General features: G+C 41.4%; 1 protein-coding gene across 2 annotated transcripts; it reads right to left on the reverse strand.

The window, feature by feature from the left end:
• Positions 1-180: 180 nt before the first annotated feature.
• LOC137132756 (vang-like protein 1) lies at positions 181-17,370 on the reverse strand. 2 transcript variants are annotated; one of them, XM_067515676.1, is made up of 9 exons: positions 17,144-17,370; positions 12,588-12,836; positions 11,527-11,698; positions 6,733-7,161; positions 6,438-6,613; positions 5,601-5,734; positions 3,414-3,564; positions 2,776-3,010; positions 181-2,391 (listed from the first exon to the last, which is right to left on the reverse strand). In XM_067515676.1, exons 2-9 carry the CDS (start codon positions 12,656-12,658, stop codon positions 2,131-2,133), a joined length of 1,629 nt encoding a protein of 542 aa, XP_067371777.1. In that variant the 5' UTR covers positions 12,659-12,836; positions 17,144-17,370; the 3' UTR covers positions 181-2,130. The 2 variants fall into 2 exon arrangements, with proteins under 2 accessions (XP_067371777.1, XP_067371778.1); XM_067515677.1 differs by lacking the exon at positions 17,144-17,370 and adding an exon at positions 16,559-17,119.
• Positions 17,371-17,695: the final 325 nt, after the last annotated feature.

The raw sequence follows: 17,695 nt of genomic DNA on the forward strand, positions 1-17,695 counted from the left end.
CCTTTCTGCATTCCTGAACTTTTCTCTTTGTTTCTGTGACTTATTGTTTTCTCCCTGTCTTTCTCTGGACACAGAAAACACAGTCTACAACAGCAGATGGTTTCCATGGATGGGTGGTATGCAAGCTACCATATTGTACTGCGTTAAAAACAGTAGAGAAAGCCTCAGCAGAAACCTACACTTGGCACACTTTTTATTCCAAAGACAATTGTTTTTTTTGTGTTGTTAATGTCACTAAACTACATAGCAAAACTATTTTTTTAATGCTATGCTAAGAATACATGGTTATTATCCTATAAAAATAAGACAATAAACAAATCTTTGTCAGTTGCATTGGTCAATGACACTTTGGCTTGAAGTAGAGGAGCTGAAGATTGAACTATCATCATTATGTTTGGTGGACGACCTGCTCTACCACTTGAAGAAATACCACTTTCTTAAAACCAGACTTTGTGTGTTTTGCCTCAACTTTGATAGAACTGCTTTGATTTTACATATTCTGTTGCACAAAATAAGTCAACTCATTGCTTATGACAGCTGCATGACACACACACGCACCCACCCACACACACACATACACACGCACACACACGTACACCACATGTAAACAGAGTGGATCTTAACTATGTATTGCATAACTGAGGCACATCTGCAGCCTGTATTTACAACTGTAACACATTTACTAAACAAAAGTACACTGACCATATTAACATGGGTAATTATACATTTACAGAGGTTCAGAAAATAAGTATAAAAATTTTCATACAAATTAAGAGACGGATCTGAATGTTCAGAACAGAGTTTGTGTATAAGCAGTAGTAGATAGGTGGCAGTAGTGTAACACTCAGGTGTCCACAGACAAAATACTGACAGTAGAAACACTGACACTGGGTTGATTTAATCCAAGATGGCAAATTATTCTTTTTTAACAATAATCACACAGTTAGGTGCCTGTTAATCTTGGACATGAATTTTATGTCTGAGAAACAGTTGAATCTTTTGAAACTGAGATTTGTCTTTAATTACTCATATATTTTATGCATCGTCTTAAGCAGCTGAAAACCTCATGGCTCAGTATACATTAATTCACTTAAGATTTATGTCAGACACAGAAATGCTGTAATTATACATCATCTTCTTTTTGATCAATAAAGATCAAAATCACAGACATTTGAATGCTCTGAAATTAAACAGAACAAAGGTTAACATGAGATATATAAAAATGTCAACCACATAAACCTTATACCAGAACCTCAATGATTAAGACTCTCTATTGGTTACAAAGAGATCAGTGCACACTGCACACGCTTAACTCTACAAATGCAGACACAAAGAATCAGATGTGTTCGCTCACAATGTAATGGAAAAACTGTCTGAATTCAGTTGCACTGTGCTTGGCACTCAGTTCAAGAGACTCGTCTGACATATACTACAAACATGTCCTCAGATATTTACAGCACAGTTGTCTGCACTAATACAGCCCAAATAGACAAGATAAAAAAGTAAAAAAAAAAACAACATTCAATCAAAGCACAATTTTGATATAAAAGTGTGGCAGGATAAAGTATATTCACATATAAATACTGTACATACATTTGCAATACAGGAAAGTTAGATAATCATTTGACTAAAACTGAACAAAAGAGCAGTTTGGGTGGAAGGGATTTAGTTCATATCAAATGTTCTGGTCACTATAGTAGCGCTAAGGAGAAAGGGGATACAAGTTGAGACAGATCTCAGGTGAATGTTACACACACACACACACACACACACACACACACACACACACACACACGCACACACACACTTTTGCATCCTAAATCACACATACTCCTCCTAAATCATGAAATTGCACTCATAAAGGAGGAGGAAGATTTGTGAGGGTCTTCTGAAGTGCATAGAGGAGTACCTGAACTGCGTTCTGAAAATGTCAGGACAGATAAATCCACGCGTTCTAAACATCCTCCTGTTTGCTGTCTCTACCGGATCCATTCACAAGCACGCAAAGATACAGTATGAGCCAATATAAGATAAGTACAAAAAACAGTACAAAAAAGCTATTTTTGAAAAAATGTGTCGAATAATTGTAACAGTCCTGAATGTTCAGATCAGCAGAACATTCTGGGTCTGTTAAACTGAAGTTTCTGATTGGAGCAGTAGTACAAACTTATGAGACTTGGGGTCGATGTACTCTTCAGTCAGCCGGATGTAAGGGATGCTCTTGACAGTGACAGCTAAGTTAAAATCAAGACACCTCAGCAGAAACTCTGTCCCCTCTTTTATGCCACTGGTAACAGAAGCCTCACTGACCAAAGTCCACTGATCAGCCATCCAGCGCTCAGGGGCGTACTGCAGGGTGGGACCGGGGGCTAGATAGGCCTCAAGGAAGGCCTGGGCACAGACAAACCAACATTCACCAAGTAATAAATATTCTTTTCCTTTTTTAAAATACAACTTGGATTCATTATATTTTCATAGTTTTCAACACATTTCCTATATGCAAAAACATCTGTACAGTATGTTAAATGTTTCAATCCTAATTAACTCTTAATCAGGCTAAAGTGGTTGATAATGTAAAAAGTTTGCTGCCCTTATGGACTTGTTATCAGATCCCAGCAATTATACTGCAAATCCTGTCAAATTTGATAGACACGATGACCAAGACTAGGAACATGAGACCCAAATTGAAACAATCATGTAAACACTGACGGTGACTGGACACATTAACACTGCATTCCTATTCCTCTCTATCTCAAGGTTCAAAACCAAACTTACCTTAGGGCTCATGTTATTGACTAGGCAGAAAGCCAGGTGCTTCTGGATGCTCTCCATGCTGTGGCAGTGCTGCCGCCTGGTGGTGCGGAGGTACTTCTGCAGGGCACGGGCCATGGAGGGAAATATGGCCAGGGCTGCCTCACGCACATCCATAATGTCAGAGGGGTTTGCGCGCTCATCTTCTTTCTTCATCCGCCGCACATGAGTGAACGCCTCCTCTACAGCCACCACGAGCCTGACAGTGATGGGATGTGCACAGAGCAGTTAGCAACTGTAAGCTCCCTAAACTTGAATTTAAACATGTCAATCAGCACCACTCTAATAAAAATCACTGTTTAAACTATTGTTTTTACAATGTAAAATGAGGAAATTTATGGTTTTGCCTGGTGTATTAAACCAATTTACAGCACTCTAAAGCAATAGAAGACATGACAGTATTTCAGTACTACAAGTATAATGTGTAATGTATAATATGTTAAACTGAATTTAGTGATGTACTGTGTACTGTTTTTATTGATACTGTTGCTAGTTACTAGTTTCAATCTCGTCTTTAGCAGTAAATGGGACTGATGTATTGAAGTTGGGAAACTCTAGACTTCCATGTTTTAAAGATGCTTGGATCCTGCCCTCTGACTTACCTGGCTCTACGTTTGCGAACTCTTCTCTCGTAGTCGGCTTCTTCGTAGTACAGCTCATTGTGTGCATTGTCTTTGCGTTTGGCAGCAGCTGTGACCATCGCCCGTGACTGATTTCCATTACTAGGCTGAGCTCCTGCTGTGTTCTCAGGGGCTGCACCGAAAAGAGGACAAAGGTAAATTGGTTATATCAGTTTGAGCTGGAGGAAGTGGTCCACAATCCCACCAGACCCTGATTAATTGTCCGTGTCTCAATCTGAATATTGGAGTAAAAAACTCACGTTAAAGAGGAGCTCAGATCTTACACATCACTGGAGGTGAAAAACAACTGCTAATCAACCTGCTTGGTTGCTATTGTGCTCATTTTATTCTACAGAAACATCTGAGGCAGATTTGAAGGCCATGTTAATCTTTGCAGCTTATCTGGGGCATCCTGGCAGACCATGTGACAGAGAATCATAACTATAGTACTGAGAAAAGAGGTAACTTCCACTACAAGCAGCCACATTTTTCAAAAGTCTGATGAAGATTTCAGATTTATTCATTGGGTGGGAGGCAGATATACCATTCATCACTTTACACTTCAAAAGCCATAGTTTTTGTCTGATCTGTGAATGTACTGGTTTGTGTGACAAACCCATGAAGCTAATGGAGCGTGTACAGCAGCATATTAGAGTTCTGGGGGTTTCATTATGAGGAAGAAAGAGTTGGTCCATATTCATGAAGATCAGCACGGTTTGGGGGAGGTTCTAGAAAACCCTGCAGGTCAGGTAAGGATATAAATCATTAAAGATCTGATTTGCATGTGTTTATGTGTGTGTGTGTGTGCGTGTGACGTGTGTGTAAATGTGAGAAAAACTGTAATAATAAAATACAGATGAAAAATCATCTATGTGTATACTGTGGCAAGTATACCATCCATCAGATAATTTGGCACAGGCATCACTGTAAATATTTTGCACAGAAATATTTGAGTAAACACCAGCCTCTTTAACTTTCTGACCTACATGTTCATGCTGTGAGAAGAGTGACTGTGAATCCCTGTGAATGAGATAGAGCAAGGGGGGTGGGTGGGGGTTGAAGAGAGCGAGCAAGTGCGAACAGCGCTGTAGACAGGCTGAGTGGGTAGAAGGAGAGATGTGGGAGTATGTGAGGAATGAGCGATACTGATGAATTATTTAAGCCTTGAAATTCCACGGCCCCCTAGAGGCTTTCCTCTGTACTTTGATAGGGAAGGGGGGTGGGGTGGATTCGAGGTGCTATGAGGACACGATATCCCATCCTGCATCCCTGCCTTAGATCAAATCCACTGTGGTGTGTAGGTGCGGTATTGTTGTGGGGTGAATGGAGAAACCTTTTAAATGCAGGCCAGTGTGCAATATCTGGCATTCCAGCATGTGTGTATGTGGGTGCAGGGAGACAATATATCCTGAGCATTGTGGAGTACGGGTGCCCGAGTGTGTGTGCATGTGTGCTGAGGAACAGCTTTCTGCAGATGCAACATACCCAGTACATTATGTCAGGGACAGAGACTTCAGAGTGCAATAACGATGGAGAGAAGTGAACCGTGAAATTAGCAGCTTCCTGTTACAAAGTGCTGTGTGGAGTAATGTTGAAGACCTTTATCTGTACTTACTGCCTACAAGATATGTAAGAAAAAATGAAATCACTCAAACCACTCAGCTTCTTTCACTCCAGAAAAAATGTTTGCCTTCTGGAAGAGTTCAGAAATTACACTGCACAGTCTAACAATACATGAGCCTGCGGCTAAAGTCTCAGTACTTCTGATAACTTGTCAGTCAGGCTCAAGATTCTTACCTGTGGCAAACAAAACTGGCTAACGATTTCTCCACTATGGTATACTTCCAACAGATTAAAAAATCTGCTTCCTTTTCACTGCTTGATCCACAACATTAATAAGAAAGCAAGAAATTCTGAACCATATTTGGGACTTTTTTGTCACTGCTATCAAGCAGGTGTCACCACTGTGCCATGACTAACTGATGAGGTGTAAAATCAACCTTCATCTCTGTGAGATGGCCTGACTTGCATTAACCTGATTTTAGACTAGTCTAATAGTACAGATCAGGTCAAAACAATGCTTCTCTCTGGAAGCCAATCAAACAAAGTACAAAACCTGGAACGTTAAACAATATGTGAGGGAATACTGGGACAGGTGAAGTGACTAACCATCTACATTGTAGACCTTTAACCCGGCCAGGTGTTTGGCAGCCCTTTGCTTCGAGGCAGAGAGAAGTGCTGGGTTATGGAGTGGAAAGTCTCTGTAGTAATTCTCCAAAATGGACAGAGCAGCTCTCTGAATGCTGTGTATGAGGAGAGAAAGAGAGACAGAAAGTGAATATGTGAATGCGATCGACACTCTGACTTACATAAGGGATGCTGAATCCACTGAACAGTGCATTTTCTTTAATGAACAGAAGTGCTGTTCTGGTGCCTTGTGTTTTTACTTAATTAAGCTGGATGAAGACACGCTGCTTTAGTTTTTGCCAACTTGGCTCTGCATGGATATGGTTGGTGCGGTTCTCCTTTACGTTGTATATACATAGTGTGTTCCTGCATCCTTTACAGGCTTTAAATTCCTGTTTATCATTCTGAAAAATCAATCCGAATCACGCAAAAACACTGTACCTTATAAACATGTTTTGTCTTTGGTTGCATTAGACCGTGTCTGTTTAGTGCTCTGGTCCTGTTGCAGTCACATGCATGTCCACAGCAGAAACAAAAGCAAGGCCACAACTTTCTCATCCCTCCCCCCACAGACTCTGAGAATAGCTCGCCCTGAGCAAACCAGACAAGGAGACTGATGAGTAACTCAATTACTGTCTGTGCCAGTCTTCACCGTGTACATGGGCCTCCAATTACACAGTTCTGTGTAATGACTGTGTGCAAATCCTTGTAGCTCAATGTGGATTGTACTCAAAGGTCTTCATTAGTTTTGTGTTTCTTTGGCAGTGCACACATTCGACGCACAGAAACAAGGAAATTTTTGTGCATGAACACGCGTACCTGAGCTGTCCTATGTTGTAGTGACGTGTCTCTCCATCTGTGGAGCGGATAACACACATGCTGTAGCAGGGCTGGAGTTGACGGAGCTCCAGCAGCACCACAGCAAGGTAGTGGACGAACAGCTGGGAGTCAACTAAGGACACGGCAAACTGGACAATGCCATGGTATTCCTCATCCTGCTCAGACCACATAAGATGTTCACTTTTTAGTTAAAAGCAATAGTGAGATGATAACAGAATTAAACAGAAAATGATCATCTATGAAAGCTATAAAAATAGCACAGTTTTAAACCCACCTGTGCATCGAGGATTCTGACCCCATAGAAGAGCCAGTAAGACATAGTGAGCAGGAGTGTGAGTGTGATGAGGAAGGCACGGTACACACACACTCTGGGCAGGTTGACGCGGCCAGGTCGGAGAAACAAGGCCCAAATGGCAACTAAAAGAATGAGGAGCTTGAAGGATATGGAGAGGAAGAGACCTTCACAGGCTGCGCCACAAGCCTGCAACCTTTCGGGCCACATTAGTGCCGGTAGAAGCAAAAACACCAGTGGTGTAGCCAGCACCAGCAGCCCAACACACAAGCCCACAGCCAGTGGGAGATAGCGGCGAAAGCCGACAGTCCGGTCCTGAATTCCCTTTCCCAGGCCAACCACTTCCTCCTGGGAAACACTCAGCTCTGAAGTGCCTGTCACTGCCGTGGTGGTTTCTCCCCAGTTATCATCCTGAGAGAGGACATTGTGTCAGCTATTTAGAAATGTATTAATTTCATTGGTTTGCATGGCACAACTAGAAATTAGTTAGATGGATTGTGGGTGATTGTTCGGGGAATTCCTGGCTATGTGTCGAAGTGTCCTTGGGCAATACAGTGAACCCCAAGTTGCTCCCAGTGTGTCAGGTGAGCACCTTGCATGGCAGCCACCACCAATGGTGTGTGTGAACGAATGAGGCAACATTGTAAATTCTTCTATCCTTCTACTTAGACAAACAAACCAACAAACAGATTTAAATGATTTCATTAACTCTTTGGGTAATGCTGTAAACCTGTTGTGAACTTTGTTTGTTGCCTATAACAATCATTTGTCTCTAATGATGACAAGCATGGTAAGATCAGAATTAGTGGTTTGATTTGTTTTAAATGTAGAAACATACAGACAATTAACTGTTAGAAATCTGCTGTTTAGTGCACATATGAAAGACTGTTTCCACCAAAACGCTACATTAACCTCTGGGGCAAAGGATGAAATCAGACAAACCAGGTTAAATAAATATCAACCTGAGTCACAAAGACAACAGTGTATCCATTTGCTCTCTGAAAGAAATGACCACAGATTTCATGCTGTAGGCACACAGCAAATTCTTTACGCTACACAGAGATACTTTATTTACTTGGGGTTTTGCCTCATTACAATAAGCCTTCAAACCCCTATTTAAGTAATATTGCATGACAGAATTGGATATGCACTTTGAAAAGGCACACACACTCACACACACATTCACACACACACACACACACACACACGCACATGCACACACACACACACACACACACACACACACACACACACACACACACACACACACACACAGTGTCACAACAACAAAAAGCGGAATCTTTGCAGGCCCAACAAATTTTTTTTCATCCTTGCCAGCAGGGGCATTTTACGCATAAATCTTTTTAACAGAAAGACACAGAAAGAATAAATTAATAATAGGTCTGTGTGTTTGTCATTAATTTGTGCAGTTAGCCATTCATTGTCGCCCAGAGTGTCATTGCACTGTATATATCTCCAACTGCAACCAATCACAGGAGCAGCAGCTGCAAAGAGAGATGACAGATAGAAAAATGACAGGCTGAATAAATAAAACCTTAATGGCTTCACACACGTGTGCACACAGGCTGCGAGTCAATAAGACAGAGAAAAGGCATCTGTCTGAGGGTTTGCTCCACTGTCAACTGTGCCATTTATGCATTTTAGAAGTTAATATAAACTTTTACATATTAAGTGAAGCATGCTGCTGTTTGTGGAATGTGAATTATGAAATCAAAATTGTGTTTACACATTTCCAATCAGGAAGTTCAGACATAAATATGAATCCTGACCTCCATTTCTGTTCTAGGCAATTAACTCAGCTCATGCTGGAGGAGCCAAGTGGAGCCAGAAGATGAATGAGCTTGAAAATAGGGGTGGGAGGAAAAGTGAGAGAGAGAGAGACGGCAGCAAATAAGGTGTAATAGAGCAGAGGAGCGGGATGGGGGGCTGTGGGGTATCTGTCTGCCAGGCTGATGTGTGAGGCAAAGGGTACATACTAAGATGTTTTTATCAGTCAATATTGGAGAAAATCTGAAAACAATCGCCTCACCTCACCTTCAGTTAAACTGAGGCTTGCAATAAAATGAATCCACTAAATTTCAGTTGTCTCTAGGTCCATTAATGTCATTCATTTTAAACCTGGGTAAATCCAGTTACATAGCACAGGTGAGGGTGGTCTATGCTACCAGGTATCAATGCTCTACAGAAGCCTCCATTTGGGATGCACCCTAACATGCAATCTTTCTGCCAAGGCATCTCTATAGACTGGCTTTCATGCTAATGTTGCACTAAGTGACAAAAAATAGTGGATTATTGACTGAGCTAAGACACTGTTACAACCGACCAATAGGTCTCAGATGATTAATTGAGAAGATTAATGCTACACTAATCAGGGCAGATCTCTATATACAGTAAAATGAGGAAAAAGAATATGTAACTGAGTGAGAACGAAACAGAGACTAGTTACAGGAGATTGCTTGGCAGTCTTTTCATTTGGCAGAGGTTGAGGGTGGATTATGTTTGTGCCTGTTTTACCATCACAAAGCACAACACCACAACATGGTGATTAGCCCCACTTGCAGGGATTCACATATGCACACACCAGACAGTCTGCCAGCTACAAAACACAATGTCCCATCCTCACTACTCTAGGTGGAGGTTAAAATGACTTCTACAGCTTGGTTATGTGTATTGGGGTTGGGGAGGGTATTGTCGTACTGTTTGTGTGCCTATGTGCTAAAATGAGTACCTATGACAAAAAATGTCTTGCGGATTTACTTCAGTGTATTCGTTCCTTTTGTTGTGGACGTTATTTCTGCATCATATTACAAGCTGTTGCTTAGGTAGCTGTAAATAGGTGTGTTTATTCACTGAAAGGGCAGAAAAAGCTAATACAACATTATGTGATTCTCACCACACGCTGTTGGTGTTGGTAGAGCTCACATTGTGAGGAAATTGAAGTTGCTGCCTTCCAGCAAAAAGTCACAGCGTCTAAGGCCAACAAAGCAGCAGGGACAGTTTCGGTAACAGATTTGGCACTCTCTCTGTGACTGACTGACTCACACACACACACACACACAAAGCTGTGGTCCAAGACTGCATCCTTATGCCATAGCCATGCGTGTAAACATGGAGGATTATTTATATCATCTTTCCTCACTGTGCCATTTGGCTTGATGCTAAGGCCAGACTCAATGTGTGAAAATGTGTCTCTGTGTTACAGCCGCTCTGCTATCGAACATTGGCTGAAGTGGGTTTTGGTCATGGTAATGGTGGTGTTGATGAGCCATTTGGACACATTTGTCTGCAGGGAGAATGAAATACAAAGGCAGATTACCTTACACGGCCAACAATGGATGTAAGCTGCAAGCTGACAATCACATGACACTGTGGAATGCGGAGAAGATGCTGAGCAGGGATGAGCAAAATAGGTCAGACCTCTCCGAAATGGTCAGTCTGCTTGAAGAGATTTAAATTCTAATCACCCTATCATACTATTAGTTTTGTGGAAGTATAGCTTTTGCAGTTTTTATCCACATACAATAAACACTACGCTTTTACATCTGTTCTCCTGTTCTACACAAACCAACAGTGGTAACCAACATTTTGTGGTAATCAGCATTTTACCAACAAGGTAAAATGCTTTTAACTATAGATTCCAAGTGGGTCAAAGAGCTCTTGAAGGCAGCCTAAGGCAGAGATGTGTCTTCAGAATAATATCTATAAGTCTTTTTTCATCCTTATCTTATGGCTATTCACTTTGTTTTAATTTTTTTGTTGCAATTTACCAAATCCTTTGAAAGAACTGTTTAACCATATATATATTTATATATAAATATATTTAGCTTTTTTGCTAAGAGTTAAATTAGAAACTTGATACCACTCTCACATCGGTACAATGACAGGGGGTTAGCTTGGCTTAGCATAAATAGGCCTACTGGAAACATCCAGTATATACATGCTAAACAAACCCAATGTTAATCTGTGCGTTTGAGAGCTAATTTTGAATGTAGACTGTTTGTTTCCTACGGGTTCCCCCTGTTAACAATCCCCTGTTGCTATAAGATACATAGATACAAACTGTATGTAAGTGGCATAAGTGAATGTATTAAAGTGCCCTCTAAGGTGTCCTGCAGTAGAACAAACACATTTAAGTGCCTGCTAAGGTACATAAGATAAAGTGCCCACCGTTGTGCCCCCATTAAAGTAAATGCATCAGGTGCCCTTGACCCTCCGAAAGCCTGAGGCCACCACTGATTTTCTCTTCTGCCTCTCAGGGAAATGAAAAAGTGTATAATAATTGAGCCATCTTATTAAAGAAAGTATTTGACTTTGTATTTTATTCCTGCAGGATTAGGTCCACTATCTGTATGAGCAGCATCACTGCAGCATTTTACTTCCACGTGTCTACTTAAATCGTGCTTGCAGAGTGTAGCCCAATGAGCTTCGGGGAGGACTACTATAAATTTGCTCTGCTTTCAAAGCTATCAGGCATGACAGTTATACCCAGTACCACACATACACACACTAACACACTGCACAGTACAGATCCGTCCAGGCCTACAACCCGGATGCTACTCAGCTGACCTATTTGATCTCTTGTCAACATTGTTATTACTTATCAGGCACAGTTGCAATGGCAAACCAGCTCTGTTAGGTTACGTTTATAGGGTCATGATGCAGAGTTTATAGCTGGAGGACTTGGAAATGAATGTGAATACTGCAGACTATACTCATTCACAGTTCACACATCTCATGTTTGGCTAGTGTCAGTACCTGCGCTTCATCTTCGTGATCTGCTGCTGGTGTGGGTTCTCCAGGCAGCGGCTCTCCATTGTGAATGGGGGAGTCCTGGGATGGTGTGTCAGGAGGGTTAATGACGACGGACCTCTCTGATCGACTGCTGTCTTTACTGCTGCTGGCCTTGTGCCGGTCACGGCTTCGATCCCTGGAAAACAAGCACATGCACAGAGAGTGAATACATAACGCTATTTTTACGCTTTATTTTTACGATATTTTTTTAACTTCATTGATACCTTATTATACTGTATTATTACTTGTAACGACTACTGCAACACAGACATTTCCTTTTAGGGATTAATAAAGTATCTATCTAACTATATTAACAATAATGATTCGTGTGGAGGTTACTTGATAAATTGTTTTGTCTGATCCTATGCAAGTTGACTCCATATCCCTTGAATTGATCTTATTAACAGTACTGTAGATTTAGTTGGAAGCAAAAATGCCATGAATGTCTCCTGATCTAGTTTGTGAAATATGAACTTTTTTTGTTACTTTCAGTGTCTTCTATGATGTTAGGCTAAATACATTTAGGTTTTACCATGACTAGTGGACAAACCAACACATTTAAAGATGTCATCTTATGCTGATGAGGTTATTATTAATCATTTTGATGACACAACGATTCATAAAATACTAGATAATGACAGATGAACACTTTCCATTGCAGAACGCTAGTAACAAGTAGGGGGAATTTTTATTTCGGTGGAAATTAGAGTAATGAGGAGTGGACAGTAATCAAATGATTTTCTAATTTGAAGAATAGACAATCACTGAAATACTGTAGGTTAGAGCCACTCAGCTTTGAAACTTTGAATCCACAAACTCCACAAACTTTGAATCAATCTCTTCCTTCCTCCTGCTCTGTCTCTCATCTGATTTATTAAACTTTACCCAACACATGATTTTCCTAAACTGAAGACAAACACAACAAACTCCATATGCACAGAAAGTATTCCAGTAAAAAACAGGTAAACAGGTATTAGTGGAGAAGCAGACAGTCTGATAGAAAGGTAGAGAGACAGAATACATACCCATGTCGGTTTGATCTCCCGGAGCGGCTGGAGTGATAGGAGTAGCCCGAGTGGGTCGACTCAGTGTCCATTCCACCGCAGTTCAGAGCTGGAGATTGGCCAGGGGGATGAGGAAAGACTCGTAGTGTGGCAGAGGGGGAAATTGGCAGCAATGCTTAGGAGGAGGAATGGGTTGCTATAGAGACAGGCCTCAGGAATCCACGACAACCTACAACTACCCCAGTGCGCAGCTTTAGTTGCCACATTGACCTGAGAGACAGCAAGATACAGTAGAGCATCATATATGGCCCAACCAGGAGAGAGAAAGAGACACATTTCTGCACAGGGCTGTGTTGGTTCAATGCATTTCCAAGTGGTACAGACAAAGGAGCCTTTCTGTTGTACACCTGAACTTGGACTTATGTTCATGAAACTCTGCCTTCCTAAACACTGCCTTCCAACCAGAATGTAACTTTTAAATCTGACATTGTTAAGCTCTGTTCTTTGTGCCTCCACATTTAAATTAATTGTGCGTTTAATTGTGTCAAAATAGTCCTTCAAATCTTTATCCACACTTACAGTACACAGTAGTGTTATTCTGTAGGTACAGTGAATGCTGAGTTTTCTATTTACTACTTTTTGGACAGAAGTAGACAAATACATGCAATGCCACCAAGTTTTAATTACAAAATAAAAAACCTGCATGTTCACAAGTAGTAGAATAAAATAAAATAAAAAAGAAAATTATATAATAACCTAGAAATATAAAAAATATAATAACCTATATAAATTGTTATAATGCCACTGTCATTATGACTTTAAATTGAATCTGACACTCTCATTTCTTGCACCTTATCATGTGCTTTTTGATATGTAAGCACGTCTTATTGTGCTTTACCGTGCATGACCATTCTTTCAGACCTCAATCTGCACCCTGTCTGTCTCCCAGCTGTTGTCCTGACAACCAGTTGCCAATCACCATCCACAGCTCAGTTTCATTTAACTAGGATTATTCTTCCTCCAATCACTCACAGGCTATTTGCTATATCTGTGGCTCATTCAGTGTTTTATGATGTGAATCTGCATAGGGTCACAGAGTTCATGCTATAAAAATGATCGTTAGAAGATGGCACTGAAATGTAGCTAATTTTCATTATGATGGTACAGATGGAATTTTTTTTCCACTCACTGCCCATTATGGTAAATGCAGCTACTGCATATGACAAACCAAAGAGTTTTTATTAAAGAATATCTAACGATGCTTATACATTATTTAATAGCATTACCACTAGGATCAAGCATTACTCATATCGGATAAACACTATCATTTGCATTAGCTCACACAACTGTATAATATTCATCCAGGAGTGAAATGATGCTGTGGGGATGAAAAGCTGAAGTCATCCTCCACTGATACAGTTGCTTGGGTTTTTTAAAAGCAGGGGAACATAATGTGGAACAAGGCAAAGCTGTAAATACACAAGACTTCAATAAATAATGGACTTGAACATACAAGAATATAACGCTCACAGCATCAAAGCTAATGTCACAGCATCAAATTTTAAACCAAAACCAGAGATTTGACAACAGACAGTCAAATTGCTCATCTCTTACCCACATCTGAAGCGTCCACTGTTGCCTTGGCAACACTGGATGCAGGGGGCCCCATCTTACAGCGATAATCAATCACACCCACTGAGAGTAAATTTGTGTGATACACTTATGTGTGTGAGGGATAGAGTGTGTGTGTGTGGTGGGGGGGGGGGGGGGGGGGGGGGTAGTAGTACAGAGAGAGGGCACAAAGAGCAAACAATGACTTCTCATCACACCCGCCATCCATATGGTTAAATGAATCAGCCTATGATTTGAATAAAAGCTGTTAACCCCCTGGGTGCTGATCTCTGAACACGTGGCAGTGGTATGTGGGCCAAGATGATCACTCTGAAAAGCCACTCAACCACAAGAGCAGCATGAAGAGGCACAGTGAACCAGGCCATGTAGAAAATCGCAGCCAGGGGGTAAGAAAAACTATCAGTTACAAACCAATGGATAACTATGAATAAAGCATGTAGGAATGACAATGTGCATCAGAGGCGTGCGGCTGCCCATTTACTCTGAGTTGATCCATCAAAAAAATTCAGTTGTCCTCCGTGACAGGGTCTGCGTAGAAATGATATTCTCTGGTGAAGCGTAATTGAATCGCTGTAGACTGTTCTGCATGGCTGCACCAAGAAGAGATTCACAAGGGCAGAAAGTGACACTAATGTAAAACAAACTCTCATTAATGTGTTTGTTTAGTGGATTCAGGCTGTTGCACAGTTGGAACTACTGTAATCACACATGGTCAGGCTCAGAGCTACAGGCGTATGTGCTATTACGGATTTAGGTTTTAGTTTTATTCAATGAAAACATACAGTAAACAGAGAGAACTATTAGGACAAATATGTAGGTCTCAATAGGGAGCTGACAGCATCTGAGAGGTTACACTGCCCCTGCTAGCATTTCCCCCTGGTGATCCAACTCATCCATTAACAGGAAAACAGAGAGTGTGGGATTTTGGCTCAAGTTCCTTGGCTGTGAAGAGATTTGGCCACCAAACTGGGCAGGTAGAGAGAGGTATGGAATTTGAGATTCCATTAAAGTGTGATGCAGTGTTGGCACCCTGAAAGGCATGGATCAGTCTCAGATCTCATCTAAAGCACATGCTGAGGCCTGGTTACCATGGCATCTGTGCCCTCCCTCACACCCACTAGCCCTTTTGCCTTGCTTCTTTCATTGGTGCTCTGCCCTGGTGGCATTATGCCATAATCTGCCAGATGCAGCAGCTGTCACTCTGCACTGTTATTTCCTTTCACTGTTGTTTCGCAACTTAAAGCTACAACCTATTACACACATCTAATTCTCTCTTATTTCCATAGATAGTATTTTATGGCCTTTAGTAATTTTCATTATGTTTATAGAACTTTTATTCCCAATTAATTAACCATTTAGTCGACAACATGTCAGAAAACCGTACAGAATCATCCATTGGCCAATGATTTTGGCTGCATGCCGTAATAAATCCCATTCTTTGGAAGTGGAAAATAAAACAAAAGAAGCAGACACACATATGAGTAACACAGTCCACTAAAGCTTCTCTGAAATCCAACAAAGGGGGACACAGTATATGTGCCAGTGTTATTTATAGTGATAACAATCTCCAATCCTTCCACAGACTTCAGCTAATCCAAAGCAACAGCTGCTGATTAACATATTATAGCACTGCAGACAAACAGAAATCTCATAAACGGAGCCAAATAGTCTTTTTCCTAATTCACTGAAGTCAGTAGTAGGATATATGATGTAATTATGAACCTATTCCTGGGAATTTTCTTTTCGTTGTTTGCTGTGACACTCATGTGACTGTTGGCACAGACATATTTGGCAGGTATGTGCAGAGAGCATACCTGTGACCTTTGAGTGACAGGCAGGGTAGAGTCTCAGCCACCACCCCCCACACACACACAAAGTAAAAGGGGAAAGTTAAGATCTGACACAGCTCTCTGGAATGCAAACTTAGTCCCCTCTGATCCGCTCATGTCGAACTAAATAAAAGTACAGGGACAGGGAGTGAAAAGGTACAGGGCGGGAGGGCTGTGGATGAGATAACGCTGTATGTTCCTACTTTAAGCTTGCTGCTTTCATGTCTGTAAATACACTCCTGCTTTGCAACACAACATCTATGCTTTGCAGAATCCGAGCATTTCTCTGTAGCCTAAAGGAAAGTAAAAGGTGGCTCCGTTTCTCATTACATGGACACACACTCCTGCCAGCCCAACACATGCTTCAAAGGAGAACAATGGCAAAAGCATCCCTTGCACCCCTTTCTTTGATCATTAATGGCAAGAATAGCTTCCAGGGAATGACTCATCTATTCACAGAGTTCCCATACCTCACAGTGTCCTTCCACCTCTCTGCAAGACCTAGCACCGTTCAATAATACATGGCTGTACCTGCTACTCAGTCTCACTGCAGCATCATGCCTCTGAAAACAGCACCGACGGCGTCAGAGGAGACACGTGAAGTGGCTTCGGTCGTAGTAACACCTCTTCCAGCTGTGCACAGCTCTGCCTTCCACACAGCTGCTGCTGATGGCGATACACACAATCAGCCTGAAGTAGCAGCTTGATCCGAAACGCCCTTAATGTTATAAACTATTGAGTCTGAGGGAGTAAAGGATGCGATGTTACCTCTCTATCACGCAGCTGCAGGTTCGGTATCACGTTTCAGCCTCATGCTGAACCCAATTAACCACGGCAGGACACAAAAGCTACCGCCACCCCAAATTATCCATGCATTCTGCTGATTCGGTCTATTTATTTATACACACAAAGTGCTTGAATATATAAATCCCGACTATAGTGCAACATTAACCCACAGATGTGAAAAAGACCACATCTGTCTGCGTTAAAGGAAACCATTTTCCCACGACGACAGCAATGAACTTCAGGGTTACCTGGGCTGTGTCTCCGGCTATTGGCAACGCAATACCCCGTGTAATGACCACAGCATCGAGATTATGGAATGATAAAACCAACCTTTTTTTCACAAGTGGGTCATATTCCTTCAGTGGCGTCTCGGAGTCTTCCAATGCCCCGCTGCTGCTGCTGCTGTTGCTGCTGCTGCTGCTGTGAAGCGCGTCTGTCTGCACACTGCACTGGGAGGCTGCTCCCTCATACGAGCCTGGCCATTGTAGTTAGCAGGACCAGACACGGTAGAGGAAGGCAGCATGGAGGTACAACACACCCGATGTGCACTAAAATTGTTATTTTCAGCTCTAGACCACAAGAGGTCGTCTTTTAGTGCGCCTGTGTTTGAACTGCTAAAACAATAGGGTCAAGAGGAAAATTAAATGTGCCCTGTAAAGTATGCCCTCCATGCAGGGTATAGTTTTACTTGTTGTTACTTTACTTTTACTTTGACAGAGAACATTTTCTTGTGTCCACCTTAAAAAATGAATTTTTTCACATGTCAAGTTTGGAAACCAAGAGAAGATTTTCTTTTCTTGTAGCCAGCATTTCAAATTTTAAACTTTTATATCGCCATATAAAAAAACACTAATGAGACCAATTGACCTAAGCACCTGTAAG

Source organism: Channa argus, chromosome 9 (assembly GCF_033026475.1).
Source record: "Channa argus isolate prfri chromosome 9, Channa argus male v1.0, whole genome shotgun sequence".
Lineage (NCBI taxonomy): Eukaryota > Metazoa > Chordata > Actinopteri > Anabantiformes > Channidae > Channa > Channa argus.

Coding starts and splice junctions, on each gene's coding strand:
- LOC137132756 (XM_067515676.1), bottom strand. CDS start 12,658: ATGGACACTGAGTCGACCCACTCGGGCTACTCCTATCACTCCAGCCGC. Junction 11,699..12,587: donor GGGAGATCAAACCGACATGG/GTATGTATTCTG, acceptor CTTGTTTTCCAG/GGATCGAAGCCGTGACCGGC. Junction 3,565..5,600: donor AAAGGTCTACAATGTAGATG/GTTAGTCACTTC, acceptor TTTTCGGTGCAG/CCCCTGAGAACACAGCAGGA.